Source organism: Gymnoscopelus microlampas (genome assembly GCF_963454915.1).
Source record: "Gymnoscopelus microlampas genome assembly, chromosome: 20".
Classification (NCBI taxonomy): domain Eukaryota; kingdom Metazoa; phylum Chordata; class Actinopteri; order Myctophiformes; family Myctophidae; genus Gymnoscopelus; species Gymnoscopelus microlampas.
This window is the reverse complement of record NC_139957.1, coordinates 24957543-24981980: the sequence shown is the minus strand read 5'-3', so window position 1 is coordinate 24981980 and position 24438 is coordinate 24957543. Positions and strand designations below refer to the sequence as shown.

Below are 24438 nucleotides of genomic sequence, written 5' to 3'. Positions count from 1 at the left end.
TTCTGAGAAATAAATACTTGAATGGGAGTTTTTTCATTTTCCCATTAAAGTGGATGGGGACATTTAATGCACTAATAAATCAATATCAACTAGACGCGTCGCAATTCCGGGGAAATTGCAGAGTGTGGTTGCGCCGACGCGGTCGGGACTCCAGTAATACGCCGGGAGGAATACCGTCGGAGACTGCGCCAATTACATCGTCACGTCACTCCTGAGATCGCCTGCGTTTCATTTTGAGAGGATTGATCCCCCAAAAATCATGTTTTTGCATCAAACGGTTACGTTTCGAGCATTCGTGGCGCACCCTATGGGTCAAAGTGGAAATGCTTTTGGGGATTGGTTTAGTATACCACCCTCGACATGTGATTCAAATTTGGGATTGACCGGACGTTTTGTTCGTGATTTATGGCATTTTTGGTCAAACGGGCCCCTCCCGCTAACTTTGGAAGCCATTTACGGACGGACGGTACGGACTATCAAAATTCCGCTTGGATAGGTTTATCGCATGGGTCCATAGATCACGTGTACCGATTTGTGTGAGATTTGGAAAAAAATTGAAGGAAAAGGAGCAAAAAGTGTGTTTTGAAGAAAATTCAAAATGGCGGAAAATCTATCCTGACGCAAATGGGCGTAGCCTATATGGGAAGATGCGTCGTGACCCAAGGAATCCAGGGAAAAAGAAATTTTGATTTTACGACCTACGGTTCAAGAGTTATAGGCCAAAAGGTAAAGGGGGCTGTTATAGCGCCACCATGTGGCCGACTGGTGTGATTATTTTCTTAATAATTTTTCAAAAAACTATTAACCTCCCCTCCAAATCTTGTAACTGTAGCCCTTACGGTTTCCGAGAAAAAAATACTTGAATGGGAGTTTTTGCAATTCCCATTAAAGTGGATGGGGAAATTTAATGCAGAAATAAATCAATATCAAAAAATCTATCTTGACGCAAATGGGCGTGGGCTATATGGGAAGATGCGTCGTAACCCAAGGAATCCAGGGAAAAAGAAATTTTGATTTTACGACATACGGTTCAAGAGTTATAGGCCAAAAGGTAAAGGGGGCTGTTATAGCGCCACCATGTGGCCGACTGGTGTGATTATTTTCTTAATAATTTTTAAAAAAACTATTAACCTCCCCTCCAAGTTTTGTAACTGTAGCCCTTACGGTTTCCGAGAAAAAAATACTTGAATGGGAGTTTTTGCAATTCCCATTAAAGTGGATGGGGAAATTTAATGCACTAATAAATCAATATCAAAAAATCTATCCTGACGCAAATGGGCGTGGCCTATATGGGGAGATGCGTCGTGACCCAAGGAATCCAGGGAAAAAGAAATTTTGATTGTACGACCTACGGTTCAAAAGTTATAGGCCAAAACGTAAAGGGGGCTGTTATAGCGCCACCATGAGGCCGATTGGTTTAATTATTTTTATAATAATTTCGGACAATATTATGAACCTTTCCTCCAAATGTAGTAACTCTAGCCCTTACGGTTTCCGAGAAAAAAATACTTGAATGGGAGTTTTTGCAATTCCCATTAAAGTGGATGGGGAAATTTAATGCACAAATAAATCAATATCCAAAAATCTATCCTGACGCAAATGGGCGTGGCCTATATGGGGAGATGCGTCGTGACCCAAGGAATCCAGGGAAAAAGAAATTTTGATTTTACGACCTACGGTTCAAAAGTTATAGGCCAAAACGTAAAGGGGGCTGTTATAGCGCCACCATGAGGCCGATTGGTTTAATTATTTTTATAATAATTTCGGACAATATTATAAACCTTTCCTCCAAATGTAGTAACTCTAGCTCTTACGGTTTCTGAGGAAAAAATACTTGAATGTGATTTTTTTCACTTTTACATTAAAGTGGATGGGGAAATTTAATGCACTAATAAATCAATATCAATTAAACTATTTAACCAATCTCTTAGCAAAATACAAGCGCACGATTCCCGATTTAGACGGTCATTTTGATATATGGCACAACATTAGGGGATAAAAACTGTGGGAGGAGATGCGGTTTGAAAAAAAGTTTATCTATAAATAAAGAAACAAATAAATAAATAAAGTGTATAGAGTACTATAGTCTGGTTGCCCTGTTGGGCAACCACACTAATTAAACTATGAAACCAATCTCTTAGCAAAATACAAGCACACGATTCCCGGTGAAGCCGGTCATTTTGACATATGGCACTAAATTGGGAAAAATAAATTGTGGGAGGAGATGCGGTTCAAAATAAACTGTTATGGCCTCGGAGGATAACAATAGTCTGGTTGCCCTGTTAGGGCAACCACACTAATTATAGGCCGAGCTCCAAACTTCGTTTTGAGGTATTCTAGTGACTCAGGGATAACAAATTACATAAATTCAACCACTTAAATGTAATGTATTTATTGCAACAACCAACCGGGTTGCAAACAGCTGAGTTTGTAACAAAATGAGGAAACTCACACAAACAAAGAACGTTTAAATTATTTTATTAAAACTAACTTAACCCCATATGGGTAACCGGTGAGCCTCAGGGCTCAATACTAGTGTATTTTCTGTTTTGTGTTATTATGAGGAAAGTTTTGACTGAAAATAGCCGATCGACAAGCTCACAACGTGTCGCAGTGAGCTTGTCGATCGGCTATTTTCTGCTAAAGCTATACCCACAATACGGATACTGGGGTGGTTAACAGTGCTTAAAGGGCAAGACCACTTTGGTAGAGGTTTGGGTTGTGTAGTTACCTTGCCATGATGCATCTCCAAAGGTGGGCAAGAAATCTAAAATAATTGCTCCATTGATAATAAAAAAATATGCTCCTGATTGAATTACATTGTAGGCTGAAACAGCTCTCAAAGTCACTCTTTTAGCACAAACGAACGCAAATAAAGTTGATTCAGACTATATAGAACATCACCAAACCCATGTACCGTTTGTTTTTTAAATAAAAATGCTAACATCCTGTTGATTTTGCTATTTTTATTAAAAAGAACTCGGACTGGATCCGCGGATCTGGATCTTCAAATAGTAAAATCAACAGGAAGTTGACATTTTTATTTAAAAAAAAAACAGTACTGGGTTTGGTGATGTTCTATATTGACTGAATCAGCTTTGTTTGTGTTCGTTTACGTGCTAAAAGAGTGACTTTGAGAGCCGTTTCACTGTACAATGTCAATGAGGAGCATATTTTGAATGATCAATTTCTATTCAATTATTATACAGCAATTATTTTAGATTTCCTGTTCAACTTTGGAGTTACATCATGACAAGGTAACTACACAACCCAAACCTCTACCACAGTGATCTTGTTCTTTAACAAGCAAAATCCAAAAGGCTGGAGTGCTCCCAGTTCACGGTGAGAGAGAGAACGAGAATGAAGTCCAGCCACCTATTTTATAGAGGACAATCCAGGTGGGCCAGATCTCCACTGATGACACACTCCGCCCTCCAATCATTCTGACACACATGACACATGGTTAGTAACCATGACAACCACACCAGTCACCCTGACATTGTCACAAGAATTAAATATAAAAATAGATAGCTGTGCTGTGAACAATTTAGGCTGACAAGAACAAAGTATTTTTTAAACGACAGGACTGTATGGCATTTTGTTTATACTAAAGTATTGTATGACTTCATTTTTTATGACACAGTACGAGTCTAGTATGACTTTTCTCATATACTATTGTGTCAATGTAGGAACTGAATTAATAACAAGCTAAAGTCCTTTTTGCATCAACTCCTCCAAGGAACAGGCCATATGGTGTAGTTGGCAGGGCTTTATTGAAGAAAAGGTGACATTAAAAACAAACAATTAGACAAATAATCATACATTGATGATGATAATGAAGTGCACATTAGCATTCACACTGATTTACATGTCAACCTTAAAGTCACATCAGACAATGAGAATGAAACTGTCACTTTTACAAACTGTAATAAAAGTTATCCTTGCCTGGGCGTACATCTGTGCTGGAGGCTGACGACAGGGGAACAGGTTCTCCTGAGAGCAAGAAGCTGCGATGGAGAGATGAGTGAATGACATGGTCCAAGGAGTCTCAGAGTCTCAGCAGTTAAACCGTGCAGGGTACAGAGGTCTGACTGTTTTTTTTTTTACCACTATAGAACTGTTGTGTGTATTTGAGCATTGCCCTGCATGCTCTTTAGTGAAAGATTACAGCCAGCTACAAACATGAAAAAACACCTATAGTGTAGGTCAGGGGTCTTCAACGTTTTCAGGCCAAGGACCCCCTAGCTGAGAGAAAGATGAAGCAGGGACCCCCTCTATAATTGTATAAAATTGTGTTTCAGATTAAACTTTTTTGTTTACTTAGTCTGCTCTTTTTACCCTCTACACCTCTACATCTTTGCCAAAAATAACCGATCTACAAGCTCACAACGCCTCGCAGCACGAGGCTTTGTGAGCTTGTAGATCTGCTATTTTTGGCTAAAGTTCTCCTCAGAAAAGGCAGGGCTGCCAACATTGGACTGTCAGAATCCAGGGGATTGGTTGGGGGCGTGGCTAGTGGGGGGTCTGGGGGTCCTGTGGAGGCCAAAATCGTCCCCCCAAAAACCTGTTAGGAGTACGTTTCAGGCAATTTAGAGTTGATTGGTAGTACTTTGTAGTGACTTTTTTGGTCCCTAACATTCATCGAGCTCTGGACTTAGTAAAAAAAAAATTCACCATTGTGTCACTACCGAAACGAAAGTTTGTCACTACCGGAACGAAAGTTAAATCCGAAAAAATCACTAAGTGTGGAGGCCAAAATCGTCCCCCCAAAAACCTGTTAGGAGTACGTTTCAGGCAATTTAGAGTTGATTGGTAGTACTTTGTAGTGACTTTTTTTTTGTCCCTAACATTCATCGAGCTCTGGACTTAGTAAAAAAAAAAATCACCATTGTGTCACTACCGAAACGAAAGTTTGTCACTACCGAAACGAAAGTTAAATCCGAAGAGCTCTGGACTTAGTAAAATGTTTTTTTCACCATTGTGTCACTACCGAAACGAAAGTTAAATCCGAAAAAATCACTAAGTGTGGAGGCCAAAATCGTCCCCCCAAAAACCTCTTAGGAGTCCCTAAAATTCATCGAGCTCTGGACTTAGTACATTTTTTTTTCACCATTGTCACTACCCAAACGAAAGTTTGTCACTACCGAAACGAAAGTTAAAAATCCCTCTGTTTGCTCTCAATGAAAGAGTAAATCTGGGTGCAGAGAAAAATGTTCCAACAGATGTTTTTTTTTTAACAATAACTGTTGTTTTCCTGTTGTGTTCCTTGTTTCTTAGTTATACTTGGTGTTTTACAATAGAATACAGTTGTGTTTCTTTACATATTTTAGAAATATATCTTCTTAGTTCTAGTTTCAATTTACACTTGCGTACCTTTTGTTTAGTAGTGATGTCTGAGTGTTTCCTGTTTGCTGCTACCTGTCTTGTCTCACCATGTCAATTGCAAATGTTGTTCACCTGTGTCTTGTTTAGCCCTAGCCAATCGTGTGTTGATTGTCCATAGATAAACACCTGTGTCTCCAATGTGTTTCTGTTTGCCCTTCACTGCCAGTCTGTTTGTTGTATGTAGTTGTCTGTGAGTATCTTAGTGTTTGAAGTGAAACTTGCAAGTGCCCTCCTATAGTCCTTCTCGTGCTCCTTGTGTTCCCTGGTTCTTTTCATAATAAAAACAAGAAAACTCCTTGTATCTGAACTAGGCTGCCTTGGTCTTTCTGTCCTGCACTCCCTCCTGACTGGCATAGTGACAGCAGTCATTACTTTTGGAGTCTCTCATTCTCCCCTCTCACATTTTGGCTTGTTTGTCTTTTGGTTTGCATCCATCATCCAACTCCTTACTTCTAAGACATTTTAATTTCAATGACCCCCATATCTCTGAGAGTGTACAAATGGACCATTAGGGGTCCATTTGGTTCCATTTTGTAGACTCTCGGGAGTTACAGAAATGTAAGGGGACATTCAGAACCCCCTCAAGAAACCATGAGGGTCCCCTGGACCCCACTTTGAAAACCACTCCTTTACACACATCCACTACAGATTCTGCAGACTAACTCACTCACTCATAAACAATTAGTTAATTAGCCTTTGTCTTTATATTCATAATCAATTCTGTGTTTAAGTGTATTGCTCTTATTTTGTTTGAACTCTGAGCCAGGTTCACACTCTTGATTCAAACTGCTAGTTTTGGTATTTTGAAATTGATAAATGACTTTAAGATATGACAATAACGAATATGTGTTTTGATAACATTAAACATCCCTCTGTTTGCTCTCCAACCATCTGTTTTATGTTTTTTTTTCAACAGATGTTTTTTAACAATAACCTAAAACGTGAAAAATGCTCTTTGGGAGTTTTGAACCCAGAACCTTTGAATTATAAACCCCTGATTCTTCTATTGAGCCACGCTGGCATAGGAGATGTAATCGGGAATGTAATAGTTAACTCACCTTTCACAATTTAGCTGGAAAGTGAAAACTGCTCTTTGAGAGCTTTGAACCCAGAACCCTCAGATTTGAAACCCCTGAGTTATCATTTGAGCCATGCTAGCATGGAAGAAGAGATCGGGAATGTAATAGTTAAATCACCTTTCACAATTTAGATGAAAAGTGAAAAATGCTCTTTGGGCGCTTTGAACCCAGAACCCTCGGATTTGAAACCCCTGAGTTATCATTTGAGCCATGCTAGCATGGAAGAAGCAATCGGGAATGTAATAGTTAACTCACCTTTCAAAATTTAGATTAAAGTGAAAAACCTTTGACTTATAAACCACACATTTATCACCTGAGCCACACTGGCATGGATGAAACTACTGTGAACGAGACACTGACCATGATGTCACTACACTGTCACAGCTGGTTTTAAACAATAACCTAAATCCCAGCTGTGTCATAATGAACCCTGATCATCAGAGGGCGTATCTGTAATTTCAGTCATTCTGTCAGGGGGAAGAGGTGTTTGCTGTGGATTTTCATCTTTGAACTGTCACCTCTACCTTCAATGTTAAATATAACCTTGAACAAGTAATCTATGTGAAATGCCTGGTGGTGCAAGAGCAAAGCAGAGACTTCACTATCAAAATGTTGGGGGTTTGAATCTTGGTCTCCGTAAATCTTTATTTTTGGTCTTTGTAAGGTGAGGAGCATGGGGCAGCCCATCTCCCAAAATGTACATATTAAGCAAAGGATTTTTTTATTTAACTGTTGATTTTTCTACATTAGTGTGATTTTAATGAGGCATTTTATTTCCCCCCATCACCAGTTTGATTTTTGTTATTGACACATTTGAGTCACTTTTACATTTTGTTGTGTTATAACATCAGTTTGATTTAATAGCGGTTTTAGTTGTTTTTTTGTTTTAAACCTAGAACCTTTGGTTTATAAACCCTGAATTTATCTCTTGAGCCACGCTGGTGTGTGAGATATGTACCTTACCACTGAAATTTGTTAAAAACCAATGCTCATTCATCTTCAGTCTTTCAAGAAGAATTGTGTGCTGTATTGAGCTAGTCTCTCATAGTAGGAGAAATTCCAGGACCGCCCTTTCTGTCGCACCGGGTTTATGCTTTCCTCAGAGATGGAAGGGACTTTTTGTGTACACTGGAATCTGTAACCTCACGATTTTTATTGTTACATATGAGTACATAAGCATAAAATACTTTGGTTTTGGTTCCTCACCATTGCTGAGGAACCAAAATCAGCCTTTCAAGTTGTGCAATATGTCTGTCATGAAATCCTTCAAGCACAATAGCTTTTAAGTGATGGAATGTTGCACAGGGTTAAATAAAACATCTTGAGAACATGCAAATCTTGCAGCGTGAATTTCGTTCCCCATCCTACCATTTCTCAGTGTTCACACGGGTTCATTCTTAATAATAATACATACGTACTATTTATATAACGCTAAACTTAGGTCAGGATTTAGAAGGCATTTGTAGAATCGCCTCAGGTCTAAAAATGGATTAAGTTAAACACATGTGCCATAGTGGATTATTCTTACAGTCAACTTTTTAAGAAATATTCTTTTCCAAAAATACTAAGGGATAATATGATTAAAATAAAAAATTGAAATGGGGGGGGTAAACTGTTGCGCAATATTCCACTGCTAGTACAAAAGACACGATTATAAATCACCGCTGTTGGGCGGATACCTTGTATGTCCAAAACCGTTCCTTTTTTATTATGTTTTTTTTTTCAATTTAAATGGTGAAAATAGCCAATCTACGACACGTTGTGAGCTAGATTTTCACAACTTTTGTGCGGCACTCTTTTATGATGAAGTACGGCATGAATTTACGAAAAAAAACATACGTTGATATATTATGGAGATATGAGGTTTCTATCGGACAGCAACAAAATCGTCAAACAGTGGGAGAGATATTTCACAGACATCAACTCCCTCTTTGCTTTTTTTGATTTTGAGATTCAATAAAAAAAAAACGCCTTAAAGTGTTTGTATGACAGAAGAGACCCAAAAATAGAGTTCAGTTCATATCCAACACTGTGTCTGGCCTAATAATTTACAAAACAAAAAAAACAACGATTTCAATACTGATAGCGGCCCCTCTTTCCCCCATGTCCACCATGGTTCCATCCCCCACCTCCACCCCCACCTCTCCAACTGCCGCCACCTCCTCCGCCACCCCTCCAACCACCACCACCACCACCCCCTCCTCTTCCACCACGTCCTCCCCAGCCACCTCCACCATCTTGTCTTTTTTGCCAGGGTGGCATCTCCGGACGTGGGGCTTCTATTTCAGACGGACGGCCTCCTCTGTCAGGTACTCTCCCCATTAGGATCTGTGGGCCAGAGCAAGATGAAAGCAGCTTTCAGACAGGACGACAGACTGGGCTGTTTGAGTTGAATCGTAATCATGTGCAATATAATACGTTATACTATCATGGCCAGGTAGCTATACAACCCAAGATTCGACCAAAGCTTAACATCTCTTTAACATTAAGAAAAAAGGTGGTGGGCAGCTAAGACAATTTGTTTGATAATCTTTTTCTCAGTTTTGAAAAATAAGAATGGCATATCTCAAAAGATTACCTGACCACCGTATTTATTACAAATGTAAATATTACAAAGAGACAAGTGTGTCAGTCTGTATTATGTGTAGACCAAATAAATCAGATTCTAATATTTATACTGTGGACACATTTTCATGCCATGTGTAAATTGGCCAACTGACACATTCTATGAGACATAGCCTGGTGTAAAGTACCATAAGATTTATACTGTCGTGCCACGTGGCAGAAAGAGCAGATCTACAACCTCACAACGCAGGCTATTTTTTTTTTACTTTTCACCTATACTGACTGACATGCTCAAAATAGGGACAACAGGGTTAATGTGTTGAAAGAAAAAATATTAATTGTACATACTGTAATGTAGCATTTGCACAAGTGTTAACTTCCTACTCCGATCAAAACAAATAGGCTTTGTATACCTTGTTGACAGCGCAGGCAGTTCCGTCCCTTGAGGAACCACTACTGGTTTTCACCACATTACAGATGTCCTCCCTGGCAGATAGTAGCTCTGCCATACCCACAGATGGCTGTGGCCTCAGAGAATGTCTCTTGGGCTGGTAGGCTTTTGCCATGCTGTCCACCTTCACCTAACGAAAAAAAAAGAGGCATGTACAATAGAATTACCTTGTGGGGAAAGAAACAGTTGAAACATCCATGTCACTCATCTATAAAGCATCAGTGGCAGTGTTGCCAGATTTTGTGAGAGAAATAAGCAACCAGGGCTATGAAAACAGGCCCTAAAGAAGCGACTGTAATAGGACACACGAGCACTTAAAACCTCAAATAGCTAATACATTTTTGAAACATTTCAACAACACAAATCTGGTAGGGGGCTCCCTGGCACAGACTATTTTCATATAGGATTAGGGAGGTCCTTCTATAACATCAAACAGACCTACAGCTTATTCCACTTTCTCTGTGTCAGATTACAGTCTGCAGTGCAATAGAATTTAAGAGATGCGTTGCTTTATGCATAACTAATAGAGAAGTATTGTAAGTGGTAGGAAAGCCATTATCAATCAAGCCCCGATTATGCCCAGGCCCACGGCATGTGTGGCAATAATGGTAGTGAATTGGTGTTGTTTTTTTTTACACCTGTAAAAAACAACAGGTCATTTCAGGGATAAACCTGCCTTGGCTCTGTCCGACCAGCCAAAGGACTGCACTGTGACATCCAAACGTTTGATCAGCATTCTACGCCGGCATTCGTACTCTGAACACAGGAGCGTGTTTATGCTTTGCAGCTTCTCCTGTGGACCCACAGAAAGTCCAAAGTGAGAAAAATGCATACTTTGTACAGACAAATACATATGAAGAATTTGCCATGGCTACAAGTTTAGAGGGGTTATCTGACTTACCCATTGCTCACTACTAAGGGATTTCTTCAGCACTGGCATTGCAATGTGGCCACTTGATAGACCTTCAAGTATTGTGTTTATCTAAAATGGTACACATGGTCAAGTTTAGACATTTCTGTGACTTTAATTTGCAGATGGCATAAACCATGTTGTGCTAGCTGCAGTATGGTAAAAAAAAGAAAAAAGAATACCATTTGTTCCAAACAAAATAAGATGTCAGACTTTAAAACACACCTTGTTTTCTACTTCAGAGAATAATGTTGCATCAACTTCTCCTTTTGCCTCTGGGAGCTTGAGTGTTTCACAAATTGCCCGGAGTTCCTGGTGTGCTGTGCTCTTTCCTTGTTGTTTATTAGAGACTCGTCTGCTGTTGACTATCTGGGCTGCTTGCAGCTCAGAGCAAAGGAACACTTCATGAAAGAAGAAAATAACAAAGGAATGACATGCATGAGTAACTTACCGACCAATATGACTATTTGCTTGGTGCAGTGACTGCAACAGTATGGAATAACTAGTACGTACAGATGAGCTTGAGATGATCCTTGTTTTGTAGACTGCCCTGGAGAATCCCAGATACAACCCCTTCATAAGGACAGTGCAATTCTTTCAGGAAACCACTCATCTCAACCTTAAGGCCTTCCGTATCATCTATGGGGCAGAGAGCGAGGGAGAGGGAGGGAGAGAGAGCGAGAGAGAGAGAGAGAGAGCGAGCAAGAAAGAGATGAATGTTTTTTAACCAATTATCATTGTTAATTTATCCATTTGTAACTTATTATTTAATTTAGTTACATTTGTACACTCTCAGAGTTGATGCAGCAATCCACACACACACTTATTTTATAAAATATACTTTTAAGGAATGGAATGTTACAATATAACTAATACATCTGCAGTAGTTACGAGGTGGTATCCCTACTCCATTGAGAAATTTAGACCCTGGAGTCAGGTGGATTACAAGTAGTACTGCCCGAAGCCCTTAAGTGCAATATTTCACTATTGCCTGAACTGACTGGTAGAAAGTTGGCGTCGCACAATGGAGCGACACAGGTTTGAATACCTACATTACAGTCATTTAGCAGACGCTTTTATCCAAAGCGACTTACAATAAGTGTATTCAACATAGGTAGGGAACGAAAACTACTAATCACCGGAAGTTTTAAGTGCATTTCCTGCAAAAACAAGCAACCAAGAGTATACCTAGCGCTAAGGTAAAAGTGCAATATATCAGCTACCTACTTTCTTAAACAGATGAGACAAAAATGGCGAAATCAAATGAGCACGAGCTAAAACAAATAAGTGTATCGACTAAACAAGATCCAATAAAACAATACAAAAATAAAACAAGAGTTCGTACAACTAGTTAACAACAAGTAGGCCAGGCAAAGAGGAAGGGTAGTGTTTCCTGAAGAGGTGGGTTTTCAGCCTGCGGCGAAAGATGGGCAGTGACTCTGCTGTCCTGACATCAGTGGGAAGTTCATTCCACCACTGTGGGGCCAGAACAGAAAAAATTCGTGACCGTGTCGATCGACCAGAAGGACCGTTGAGTGGCGAGGGAATCAGTCGCCCCGAGGTGGCAGACCGGAGTGGTCGGGCAGGGGTGTGGGCATTGACCAAAACCCGGAGGTAAGAAGGAGCTGTTCCTTTCACTGCCCTATAGGCTAGCACCAGGGTTTTAAACTGAATGCGAGCTGCTACGGGGAGCCAGTGCAGAGAACGGAGAAGGATAGTTGTGTGGGAGAACTTAGGGCGGTTGAACACCAGACGAGCCGCAGCTTTCTGAACAAGCTCCAGAGGTCTGATGGCTGATGCCGGAGCACCAGCAAGGAGGGAGTTGCAGTAGTCCAGGCGGGAGATGACAAGAGCCTGGATGAGCACCTGGGCTGTTTTCTCCGTGAGGAAGGGGCGAATCCTCCTGATGTTGTAGAGGAGGAATCTGCAGGACCGTGTCACTGATGCGATGTTAGCCGAGAGCGACAGTTGATCGTCCAGGGTCACACCCAGATTCTTCGCAGTCCGAGTTGACGTCACCACAGCGTTCTCAATGGTGATGGCCATGTCTCGGTGAGGACAGCCCTTCCCCGGGATGAACATCAGCTCGGTCTTGTCCAGGTTGAGCTTCAGGTGGTTCGTCGACATCCACTCCGAGATGTCAGCCAGACAAGCAGCAATGCGTGCCTCCACTTGTGTGTCAGAGGGGGGGAATGAGAGGATCACCTGGGTGTCATCGGCATAGCAGTGGTAGGAAAAGCCATGGGAGTGGATGACAGCACCAAGAGATGTAGTGTAAAGAGAGAAAAGAAGAGGACCAGGAACCGAGCCTTGGGGAACCCCAGTAGTGAGCCTGTGTGGTTCTGACACAGACCCTCTCAGCATCACCTGGTAGGAGCGACCCGTCAGGTAGGATGCAAACAGGGAGAGTGCAGAGCCTGAGACACCCATCCCCTCGAGGGTGGAGAGGAGGATCTGGTGGTTCACTGTGTCGAACGCTGCAGACAGGTCCAGGAGTATCAGGACGGAGGAGAGAGAGTTCGCTCTAGCGGCATGGAGCGACTCCGTCACTGCCAGGAGGGCAGTCTCTGTCGAGTGACCCACTTTGAACCCAGACTGGTTGGAGTCCAGGAGGTTGTTCTGGTGGAGGTAGGAAGACAGTTGTTTAAAGACAGCACGTTCGAGAGTTTTAGATAGGAAGGATAGAAGGGAAACCGGTCTGTAGTTCTTGAGGGGTCAAGTGTCGGTTTCTTCAGGAGGGGGGTGACTCTGGCAGTCTTGAAAGCAGAGGGAAAGTAGCCAGACGTCAGAGAGGTGTTAATAAGGTGGGTTAAGAAGGGAAGGAGTTCAGGTGCAGAGGACTGCAGCAGAGGGGATGGGACTGGGTCCAGGGAGCATGAGGTGGGGCGACTAGAGGTAACAAGGAGAAGGACCTCTTTAGAGGAGAGGGGAGAGAAGTGGGATAGAGAGGGTGGGGGAGGAGTAGATGAAGATAGGGAGGGAGGGGTGGAAGGCAGACAGGTGTGGGTAGTGCGCGGGGCACCAGCCGGGGGAGGAGTAGGACATAAAACTTACGGATTCCAGCTTTAAGTGAAAGATATACAAGTGGCTCTCACCTGGACCAGAAGAGATGCTCTCCTCCAGGTCACACAGCTTGTTTAAGCTGGATGCGAGCCATGCGCACAGACTCACATATTCAGGGGAGGACAGTCCGCCCTCTACAGCTCTGGCAAGACCACCTTCCTCCAGCAGGGGGCCATCATAACTGCACAGTGTCCAAGAGAACAGAACAGTGATGGAAAAGGTACTCATATTTCTTACTTAAGAAAAAGTATCAATACTGCAATGTGGAACTACTCTGTTACAAGTATGTATAAAACGAATACAAATCTTTTGAAAATAGCCTATCTACAAGCTCACAATGCATCGCGACGCATTGTGAGTTTGTATATCGTATTTTCAAATGGCTGAAACCTACAAAGTAACTAATAACTAAAGTGGTCAAATAATTTCAGTGGAGTAAAAGTACAATATTTGCCTCAGATGTAGTGGAGTATAAGTACAAGTATTGAACATTGGAACGAAATACTCAAGTAAAGTAAAAGAAAATGCCACACAATTGTATTTAAGTAGAGTACTTGAGTAAATGTGCTTATTACTTTCCACCACTGGAGAACAGAACAAACGAAACAAAAACACCCAGGCTAACATTACATTACACAGCCAGCGTTACATGTCCAAATATTACAGTACAGTCTCCATTGTCCCGTTAGTTAACGTGAAGGTTAATTGAGGAGATTCATTTGATGTCTGTCTGACCTGGAACGCATGTGTCATTTTTTGATTTGAGCTAAAAAAAATATAGCATTATTTTACACTTTAGCTAATTTATTAAAAATCGAGAAAATGTGTGCAAATTAATATATTCATACTTTTGAAGCAAACATTTTTAACTAAAATCTTCGCTTCTGGGGGGTCCCTGGAACAAAATATTTTGAGATGGGGGTCCGCGGCCAAATACATATCATTTTGGGGGTCCTTGACATGAAAAAGTTTGAGCACCACTGATATAGAAACGTGCGTTTTTCAGAAAACTGTTTTATTATGAAAATTTTAGAAGACATTAGTAAGAATCGGCCTCAGGTCTTTACTGTTAAAAAGCTAGCATCAGCTAGGAGAGCTACACAGCGAGCTGTGCTCGTTGCTTACTTAATGCTTATTGCTTACCCAATCTGCTCCAACGAGTCCAAGATATCGCCCTCCATTGTGGGCGCTGTCTGCGAGACAAGTATTTACTCTATTTAGACATTACATGGCGTGTAACTTCACGGTTTAAATGGCTTTCATGCAGCTCATTCATCCTCTCATGCCATCATGCCAACCATGAACATGTCTGCTCAGCAGTGTTGACAGGTTTTGCGAGAGAAACAAGCAGCCAGGTCTAGGAAAACAAGCCCAAAAGAAGCAACTATTAGGCCACATGAGCACTTTAAACCATTGCGTCGTTGGCTATTTGAAAATAGCTGATCTACAAGCTCACAACGCGTCGTGATGTGAGCTACTATTATAGATCTGCGATATATTTTTTTTAAGTCTTGGGGAAAAAAGTGAAACATTTTGGAATATTAACATTTTGTTTAAACATTTTAACAATCTGGTAAGGGGTCCCTGGCATATTAAATATTTTCACATGGGTGGGGTCCTTGGACAAATACATACTCATTTGGGGGTCATTGACATGAAAATGTTTGAGAAACACTGGTTTAAACAACATTAGGAAACAAGCCCAAATAAGCAACCACACTTTAGAAACAAGCCCAAATAACCGCAACCCGCAAAACTACCAATATTTACAAGCAACTTCACAGAAAAACAAGCCCAAAGTCGCTTATAATAAGCGGACATGGCAACACTGAACATGTCTGCTTAGAGGTCCGGCACACAATACAAGCCGTAACGAAACGTAAGTCAGTCATCTGTAGTTCCGCTGAACAAGCGCTCACGTGGAGACGTGCGTAACAGTTAAGTAAGTCCTAGCCTGGGATCAATACCATTGTCAGGTTTCTGATCCGGTTGGAGCGGAAATAACTTTACGTCATCAGGTGGCCGGAACCAATGACCGGAACCTCCAGTGCCGTGCACATTCAAAATGATTCCCTTAGTTTAAAATGTGTTTAGTTTGGTATAATCGTTTCGTTTCTAAACCGGATCACTTAGCTCAGTTTAGAACGAATACTAGGCTTTCCTCCGCGGTGGAATTGATTGATTGATTGATTAGCAGTTTGCAAAAAAAAGCACAGGAAAGTACAGTTGCCTGGTTACGCGAGGTTAAGTAAGTCCCCAAACTATTGTGGGTATCCTACCATCCTAACCCAGTGGTTTTCAATCCTTTTCATTATCAATTATTAATATATGTATTTGGCTGCAGCAGACCCGCATCTGAAAATATTTTGTGTCAGGGACTCCCATACAAGATTTAGGCTGTTAAAATGTTTTAAAAATACCCCATTTTTGTATTCCCAACATTTACTTAGAGGTAGGGTAAGTGATATTTTTTAGTTTTTTGTTAAAAAGGTTAAAGTACTATATTCTGATAGTAATCATTGCTACAGAGCGTTTGTTCGGTCACAGGGGTCTCTCCAGCTCTTTAGTAAACAGAATATAAGTACATTTTCAGGTAATCAGGAAAAAAATACAAAATCTAAGCCAATCAGGAGAGACCACTGAAAATGCATTTTCTGTTTAATAAAGAGCTGGAGAGACATGAGACTCCTTTTACTGAACAAACACTCTATAGCAATGAGTACTATCAGAATATAGAGCTATTTAACACTTATTTTAACCAAAGTAAATCACGTACCCTACCTTTAAGTTGTACATAATTTGAGGTACTTTTACTTTAGCCAACTTAAATATTTCCACTTTATTATACGACTACACTACATCTCAGAGACAATTTTTTTTTTTTTTTTAAACAACTACAATTATTTGACAGGTTTATAGTTACTAGTTAATTTGCATATTTAGATTATTAATACAAAACATATATTAACAAATAAATGATGATGTATGATAGGTAATTAAGTGGTATTTTTGGTTAAGAAAAATAAAAAGGTTTTTGTTAAAAAGTTAAAGCTCTATATTTCGAGGAGTCTCCCAATATCTCCAGTTCTGAATAGAAAATAAATTTTTAGGTGGGATGCCAAAGAACCCCTCAAAGATAATTCATAGGCTTCAGTTTTAGTGTTCCAACTCCATTTGTCTTCTTTTTTCCACTTGTTTAGCCTCTATCCTGATAAAATTGGTATCCTGAAAATGTATTTCTATCTCTGTTTATTGAAGAGATTGAAAAAAAATATATCGAGATATAGCTATTTATCACTTATATATATTTCATAATAATCACTTACAGCTCCTTTAAGCTACACAGCAGCACCTAACTAGACCCACCTTTACTGATGAAACATTGATAATATGATTCATAAATGGCATAATAAGTACTTATGAATACTTAAGTATGGGCTATACTTTGATGTTGATACTTCAGTAATACATTCTGAATGCAGGAATTTTACTTTTAACAGAGAAGTTCTACATTGTGGTATTGCTACTTTTACTTTGGTACCTGTATAAACTCAGTACTTCTTAACCTATTCATAATTGTGAATTAGCATAGCTTTAGTATATACACTCCACGAAATATTTAGACAGGGATGCTGTTTGTGCTATGATTAAGTAAAATGTTGATGCAGTGTGTGTGTGTGTGTGTGTGTGTGTGTGTGTGTGTGTGTGTGCGTGCGTGTGTGTGTGTGTGTGACACACACACACACACACACACACACACATACTGCATCAATCTTAAACTGTGTGTGTGTGTGTGTGTGTGTGTGTGCGTGCGTGCGTGCGTGCACACACACACACACACACACACACACACACACACACACAGTTTAAGATGGAGTAGTAGTTCAGTTGGGATTTATCTCTAGATTAAAAGACAACACAAAAAAGAATACAACACAACAAGACTAAAACTCACCATTTTATTATGATAATGTTATTTGATATGTCAAATTACAAGTGTATGATGTAACATAAAAACAGTTACAAACATATGTATGCATATTTACATTATATATTTATGAAAAGTAACGAGCTACATCTGTATAAAGAAAATACAACTATGACATGAGTTATTGGACTATAAATTTTACATCATATACTTGGTATTTTCGAACCATGATAGAAATACCTAGACGTATATAAACCAATAGAACCAGAACAAGAGTTGTTAAGTTGTAAGATGGAAACTAAAGCCTGGTTTATACTTCGTCATACGGCGGTGTCGCTCTCTGGAAATAGCCGATCCACAAGCTCACAATGTGTCACATAGCGTCGCATTGTGAGCTTGTTAAGACGTGCTATTTTTGGCGCGCGGCAAAGTCGTACGACGGGGTATAAATGAAGCATTAGATGGACGTGAGGCACTTTTTCGAGGTTGTCAGGGTGTGAACAGCTGATGGCACTAAGAAACTCAAAGAAAAGATGCACAGGAAAGAAATATGCACAAGAAAAAAGAAGAGAAAAAAGAGAGAGAGAAAGAAAACAGGCAGTGTTTACAGAATAGTTAGAGTACCATTTATACTGCAATTTTCAAAAACACAAATGTCTTCCACTATTTAGAACTAATCACATAAATGTTACATCATCAAAGCGTTGTAAGATGAGAAAAAGCTTACATATATCATCAGTGCACCAAAAGCATTGGAGGATTGAAACATAACCACTCAACTGTTTGTGAAAAGTAACCTTTTTTAAAACAATACACTGAAGAGAAACAGGTTTATATAGCCTTTTTTCTTTTTTTAATCTACACAATGTCAAGAATGTACACTTGTACGTATGCATTCCCCAAAGATATGCACAATTTCCAAGATTGAAATAAGATAAAAGACTAGCAGCAAAGTGGTTAAAAACTGAAGTCTTACATAATGCAGGTAAAAAATAAAAAAATATATTAAAGCGGACAGACACGTGTTGCATATATAATACAGTACATGAGAGGAAGTTGCACTGTGCTGGTTAATGCAGAATGAAAAAGTGTTATTTCCGTATTTTCTAAACTTTGTATAAATGCACGTCCTACATTTTGCTTCTCAGCCAGCAAGTTTTAATCAGGTTCATCAAACCTTGGTTCAGCTTGCAATACACAGTAAAACCCTCAGTGTTAATGTATGTATTTGTAACAAATGTAACCAAATGGACCCTTACTGGTAAGTTTAGTTACATTTGTACACTCTCACAAGTTGAATTAACTTAGAGGATTTTACTGTTTATGCAGGGCAATCCAATTACAATGGGAGGTTATAACAACAGGCACACCATTCGGTGATGCACACATTGTGCACGCACGCACGCACGCACGCACGCACGCACGCACGCACGCACGCACGCACGCACGCACGCACGCACGCACGCACGCACGCACGCACGCACGCACACACACACACACACACACACACACACACACACACACACACACACACACACACTAGCACATATACTTTCATACACACTCTCACCTTACACACATGCATGCCTTCACACACGTACAAGCACACTGATGTGCACATCAAACATGCACACACACAGCGATCAAACCCGTTAAAACACTCATGGTCATGGTTATAAGCTGTTGCAGAACTAGGTATTGTTTTAACAGTCTTTCATAGCTGATTTTCTCTCTCCACACAATAAAATTAGTGATTGTATCTAGCAGCTTTATATATCAAACTTTTTTTTTTCTTTTGAAATAAGTGGACTGCCACTACTGTACCGTATTAGCACTATCCTTCCTTCCTTCCTTTCACCGTACAAAACTAGAGAGAGACTCTATTAGAAGCTCAATAGCCATTTCCATCAAACGCCCTCTACTTTTCAATGTGAAATAATACTAAAAGGTGACCTATGTACATAATGCTGTCAATTGAAGCTACAGTATATATACTGACAGCAGCGATAAATACAGCTCTATCTTTAAAAATTTCAGGAGAGGAAAAAACAATAACAACAACAACTGGGATTATTATCAGTATTTAAATATAGTGTTAAGTATTTACAGGTGTTTGAAGTTTGGTACCAGGGGATGGGGGGGGGGGTCGGTTGTCTACCCTAGAGTGTTAAAGTGTCATGTCCCGTCACTGACTCAGTCTAGAGAGAGGTCAGTGAGTTTCCCATGTTAAAAAAAAGTTGCATAGAAAGTAAAGAGAGCATTGGTGCCAGTGGGCATTGCAGAGGTGGACTTAGGGAAGAAATGTGTCTGCCCCCTCCCCTCTGATCCAGTCTTATATAGAGGTTGAAGTGCCACTGTCTTCCACCAGGGGTGACAGCAGGGGACATGATGTGCATAATCTGTTGGAAGGAGTTACAGCATGATTTATATGTCGTTGTACGATGGAGTCACGCTCCGGAAATCGCAACACATTGTGAGCTTGTAAGTTGGCTATTCATGGCACGCGACTCCGTTGTACGGCGGGATATAAATTAAGCAGTATGTGGTAGTAGTGCCAAGTTCAATGTCAAAAATTAAAAAGACACCAATGCCTTTTTTCGTTGTTTTTTTTACCTTAAACACATTTCCGTGTTATCATAGCCAGATTTCCAAAATTAACAGTTAAGGGTTTGGGGGTTAATCAAAATTAATATCTTAATAATTTTCTGAATCGTTTAAGTCAACGACTTGAGTCAGCTGTTCAACCCAGGCGTATCTATATCTGCAGTGTTAGATTGGCTGTGTTCCTTTGAATAGGAAATGGGATTTAACAGTTCACTCTACCTGTCACTCTACCGGGGCCTGGAATCCCAAAAAGGGTCTTAATATTAAAGTCATCTCTTCATTTGACTGTGAGCCAATGGGACAACAGTAATGTTAAGATGCTTTTGGGAAACGGAGCACATTTTTAGGAGTCAAACCACATCACATGGTAACATTATTTGACATCACTCGCCAGTGCATACGAAGACCTATGCACGCACACAATAGCTGTATGCTTTTTCAATAGCAAAAAGTATTCAACGTTGAAAACTATACACCCATTCATTCAGGACTTGGTTAATGGTCACGTGACACATGCCAGGAGTTCCTGTGGACCAGCTGTCAGGAATAGACTCTATCTGATAGCATTACAAGCAATACTACATTACATAATCAAGAACAAAGCTTTACAAGGGACAAACATACAGTACTTTTTGTAAATTTGGAGAGGGTGCTGTAACCAAAGCTTGTAGACCAGTGCTTTCAAGGTGGGTTTATTTCATGCCAAATTAGGAGTTCAAGTGGTCAATTTTATGTACAGTCTAATCCTAAAATCTTGGGATTTGCTTCAAAGAGTCGTCTAATTTAAGTGCCTCATCATTTCAACCAAGGAGCACTCAAAACCCATTATTCACCAAAAACAAAACTTGCTGGTTGAGCAAAATTTCAGCTTCAGGTTCATAACAAAATAAAAATAAAAATCACAACAATGGAACAAAAACACCAGGTTCACTATTAAGCTAACAAACTGGGCCAAAAACTGAAATCTGCTAAAGTAAATAATATTGTGGTGTATTGGTCTCAATTATGAGGTTTCTAATACTAATTGTTGATGTGGAAACACTGTACTATTTTTGGGCTGTGGGGCAGGGGATTGAGGATGGTAGGTTGTTACCATTTTCCCTTCTAGTCATAGAATCAATCCCTTTCTGTTGGAATGCAATCACATGGTCCAAATCACCTCAGAAAGACGAGGAAGTCATTCTATCATTATCTAAGTGAATGTCAAGAGCTATGCCGTACCTTCAGCGTACTGTACCTTAAAAAAAACAAGCTGTGACGTTCTCTTTGTGTTAACATTCGATGTAAAAGAAAGCAAGGAAACACGTAGCTATACATCCACCACAGCAACATCTCTCAAATGTTAAATTACACTAAATATGGTATATGTACCACTAGATTTTGAGAGGGTTACCTTTTAAGAGGGAGGGTTGGGGTACAATTTCTAGTGCACTTTCTCCGTCTAATAATTACATTGTCAGCAAATGCTTGAGCCGTGAAGGAAAGGCCACTGTTACCCGACTGCAAATTCACAAAAAAAAGCAAGAACATATCCCTTTTAGCATACTCAAACAGCAAGTATTTTTTCTTTACGCATAATAATTTTGTTTTCTTTTTTTGTCATTTAGGTTTCGCTCTCTGTACAAAAGACAAATTTCCTTCATAAAGTTACACGTTACTTGTAGCAGAGTCCTGACATTTGTGGCCTGGTTTTGTCTATGAATGAGTGTGAATGTTAGAGGTGTGTAAGTGTGTGTGTCTCTGTGTGTGTGTGTGTGTGTGTGTGTGTGTGTGTACAGTATACTGTAGGTGTGTTTTAGTAATATCTCCAAGTCTGTTAATCTCAACACCTCCTCCTCAGGTTAAGCTCCTGAACTTAGCTTGATGCTCAGAGCTCCCGCAAAGCATATTGGTTTGTCCTCCGCTGCTGCTTGTCGGCGACAAACGCAAACTGAAATCTCCAAAAGCCCTCAGAGCTGGGGATCAACAACGTGTCACCCCCGTCTGAGAGGGGGAATGAAAACAAGGATGTCGGCTTATTATTTCCGCTTTTATCCACTTCCTGTGTGTTAGCTAGCTTTGTGGGTGTCCCAGTGTCTCGGGTTCGACGGGTCACCCCGCTGCCTTGTGCTTGCCCCCGCAACAGCGGCAGGCCTCACCACAGTGGTGGCAGGCGCGCAGCGGCAGGTAGCAACACATGCATGGCGCGATGAACGACAGCGCCACCAGGGCCAGCCAGCGCAGGCAGAACTGCTCATCGGACGTGTCGCATGAGCATGGGTCCGAGAAGTCGCCCTCAGAGTCGGACATGCAGTGATAGAGCATGCTCTCGGCACACAGCATGCAGCTGACTTTGTAGATGCACTGCTTGATGGGGTCAGGGGCATCCTGGCACTGCCCCCGCCGGTTGTCCTCATGGTTGAACATCTCTGTGCAGTAGATGCAGCGTGAGCGCTCTCCGTCTTCCCTCCGCCGCCGGCCCTTCTTGGATTTGAGCAGGGGCGAGGGCTGGGTCTTGATGGATGTGTCCTTGCCCAGGCCCAGCCCCATGCCCGTCCCGATGCCCATGCCCGGGCCAGAGTGGGGCTCCCCACCGGGGCCTTCGGGGAAGAGGTACTCACACTTCTTACTGTCCAGTTTGTGGAAGGCAGTGGGGAAGTCAGGGTCCTCGCGCTCGTTCTCTTGTTTCCACATGACGGGGTGACGGTAGTCCTCATAGCCACGGATCAGCACGTCCTTGCGCGGATTAATCCGAACAATCTCCTCCTCGTCCATGTGGAAACTGACGTGACGACTCGATTTGAAGGACACCTGCGAGAATATTAATAATAATACAATATATTCAGATATTCGTCCAATTACTACAACAGACTTGTGTTGAAGAGACATCATGTGACATTGGTGTGTAGAAAACAAAAAAGGCCATGCACAATTTGTTGTTACACTAATCATTTTTCTGTCTACAGTATAAACCTTGGAATATCACCATGGTTCAAAACACTCATCTCTATGAACATCAGTCCTCCCCATGTCTCTATTAACACAGTACTAGAGTTGCTGTGTAGTAGCAGATGGTTTTGGGGTTCATTTTTAGTACCATAAGAAAAAGGCTATTGATGATAAAGACAAAAATGTAATCAGTCAAGATCACCATATAGGATTCAGTCTGTCAAAAAATGTTTTGTCAATTAAACTATTCCTACCACCATATCTAACATTTTGTGACAGGACTCATTTAGCTATGGTCAGGTACCCCCCCCTCATTTCCTATTCTCAAATGTAGCTGTTATAAATACATCTCACATAGATAGGGTCAGTTGTATCAGGAAGGGAAGCGCTGACCTGTGGGGGCAGATAACGGCGGTTACTGGAGGGAAACTCGTCAAACGGCTGGGCGCGGACGTAGCAGCCCCGGAACGGCTCAGTGGAGACGACATTGCTCAAGGGGGAGAACGGCTCCTTCATGGGGGTACAGATGGAGGGAGGCTCATCACATACCTGGAGAAGCACAGACAGAATTGTTTTCGGTTAGAAACTATGCCATGTACTCTGCGGAAATGCATCTGAAGGAAAACAGGACTGTTTAAGCATAGCCTAGCCATGTACTGTAAATGAGAGAAAGTATCTGCAGCTTTAACAGTAAAATAAACCACAATTAATGTACACAAATGCATTAAAAAAACTATAATAAATGAGGGCCTCACTATGTCCAGTTTGCACTGATGAGTGACTTTTGTGCACTAATCAGTACCTCTCTGGTCTCATCAACTGGCGTTTGACTGTGGTGACATGACTTTTCTTTACAGGAAAATAAAGATTGTGTTCAATTATGTGCAGAGATTTCAGCGTCGATGTCAACTTACGTAATCAATTACCACACTGCAATTCTGACTCAAGGTGAGTGGGCTATGTTCCACATCTTACCACCAGGGGGGGCCCTGCACCTACGTATAATAGCCACCTCACGGTGCTGTGTGGCGATGACTCAAGGCCCTTCTGTTGAGAACTCAGAGTTCCTATCAGCCTCGCATGCGTTCCCACAAGCATTTTTATTGGTGCAAAACCTACAGACATGGAGAGCCTGATAAACACAGAGGCACTTGTAACCCAGAGCCATGCGCACAAGGGGAAAAAAAGCTGGAATCTAGGCCTTTCAATAGCAAGGGAGCATTCCCTCCACTTTACGCCTAACCTCACCGTAACAAGAGGGAAGATTGTTGTTGTCATCAACCCAGATGAGATGCCTATAAATAACCCTTGCTGGATGCTGCGTTTTTGTTGTTTTTGTTATGTTTTGTCTACGTCAATATTAAATGTGGCTGACAATCGAAAATAAACCAGGCTAATGTCCACCACAACATAACATGTGTGAATTTAGATCTGTTCAACAGCATTAGAAGTGAAACAACAGCAACATTTTGATAGAGGCAAGAGGCAACAGAAAATGACAGATCACGTGTGCATATGTTGATCA

General features: G+C 40.9%; 2 protein-coding genes across 2 annotated transcripts in view; both read right to left on the bottom strand.

Annotated features, from left to right (window-relative positions):
* Positions 1 to 7598: 7598 nt before the first annotated feature.
* fam98b (family with sequence similarity 98 member B) lies at positions 7599 to 14757 on the bottom strand. Its single transcript, XM_084044749.1, has 8 exons — positions 14597 to 14757; positions 13486 to 13634; positions 10904 to 11029; positions 10616 to 10791; positions 10382 to 10462; positions 10157 to 10273; positions 9443 to 9610; positions 7599 to 8792 (listed from the first exon to the last, which is right to left on the bottom strand). Exons 1-8 carry the CDS (start codon positions 14632 to 14634, stop codon positions 8538 to 8540), a joined length of 1110 nt encoding a protein of 369 aa, XP_083900875.1. The 5' UTR covers positions 14635 to 14757; the 3' UTR covers positions 7599 to 8537.
* A 5224-nt stretch (positions 14758 to 19981) lies between these two features.
* The window catches only part of spred1 (sprouty related EVH1 domain containing 1), a 49316-nt gene continuing 44859 nt past the window's right edge, over positions 19982 to 24438 (bottom strand). Inside the window, exons 5-6 of the mRNA XM_084044022.1 lie at positions 23307 to 23462; positions 19982 to 22775 (exon numbers count right to left, since the gene is read on the bottom strand). Of these exons, the coding sequence (XP_083900148.1) occupies positions 22077 to 22775; positions 23307 to 23462 (855 nt within the window). The 3' untranslated portion in view covers positions 19982 to 22076. The remainder of the gene's footprint in view (positions 22776 to 23306; positions 23463 to 24438) is intronic.

Coding starts and splice junctions, on each gene's coding strand:
- fam98b (XM_084044749.1), bottom strand. CDS start 14,634: ATGGAGGGCGATATCTTGGACTCGTTGGAGCAGATTGG. Junction 11,030..13,485: donor GAGCATCTCTTCTGGTCCAG/GTGAGAGCCACT, acceptor TCTGCCCCATAG/ATGATACGGAAGGCCTTAAG. Junction 8,793..9,442: donor CTGCCTGCGCTGTCAACAAG/GTATACAAAGCC, acceptor TCTGGCCCACAG/ATCCTAATGGGGAGAGTACC.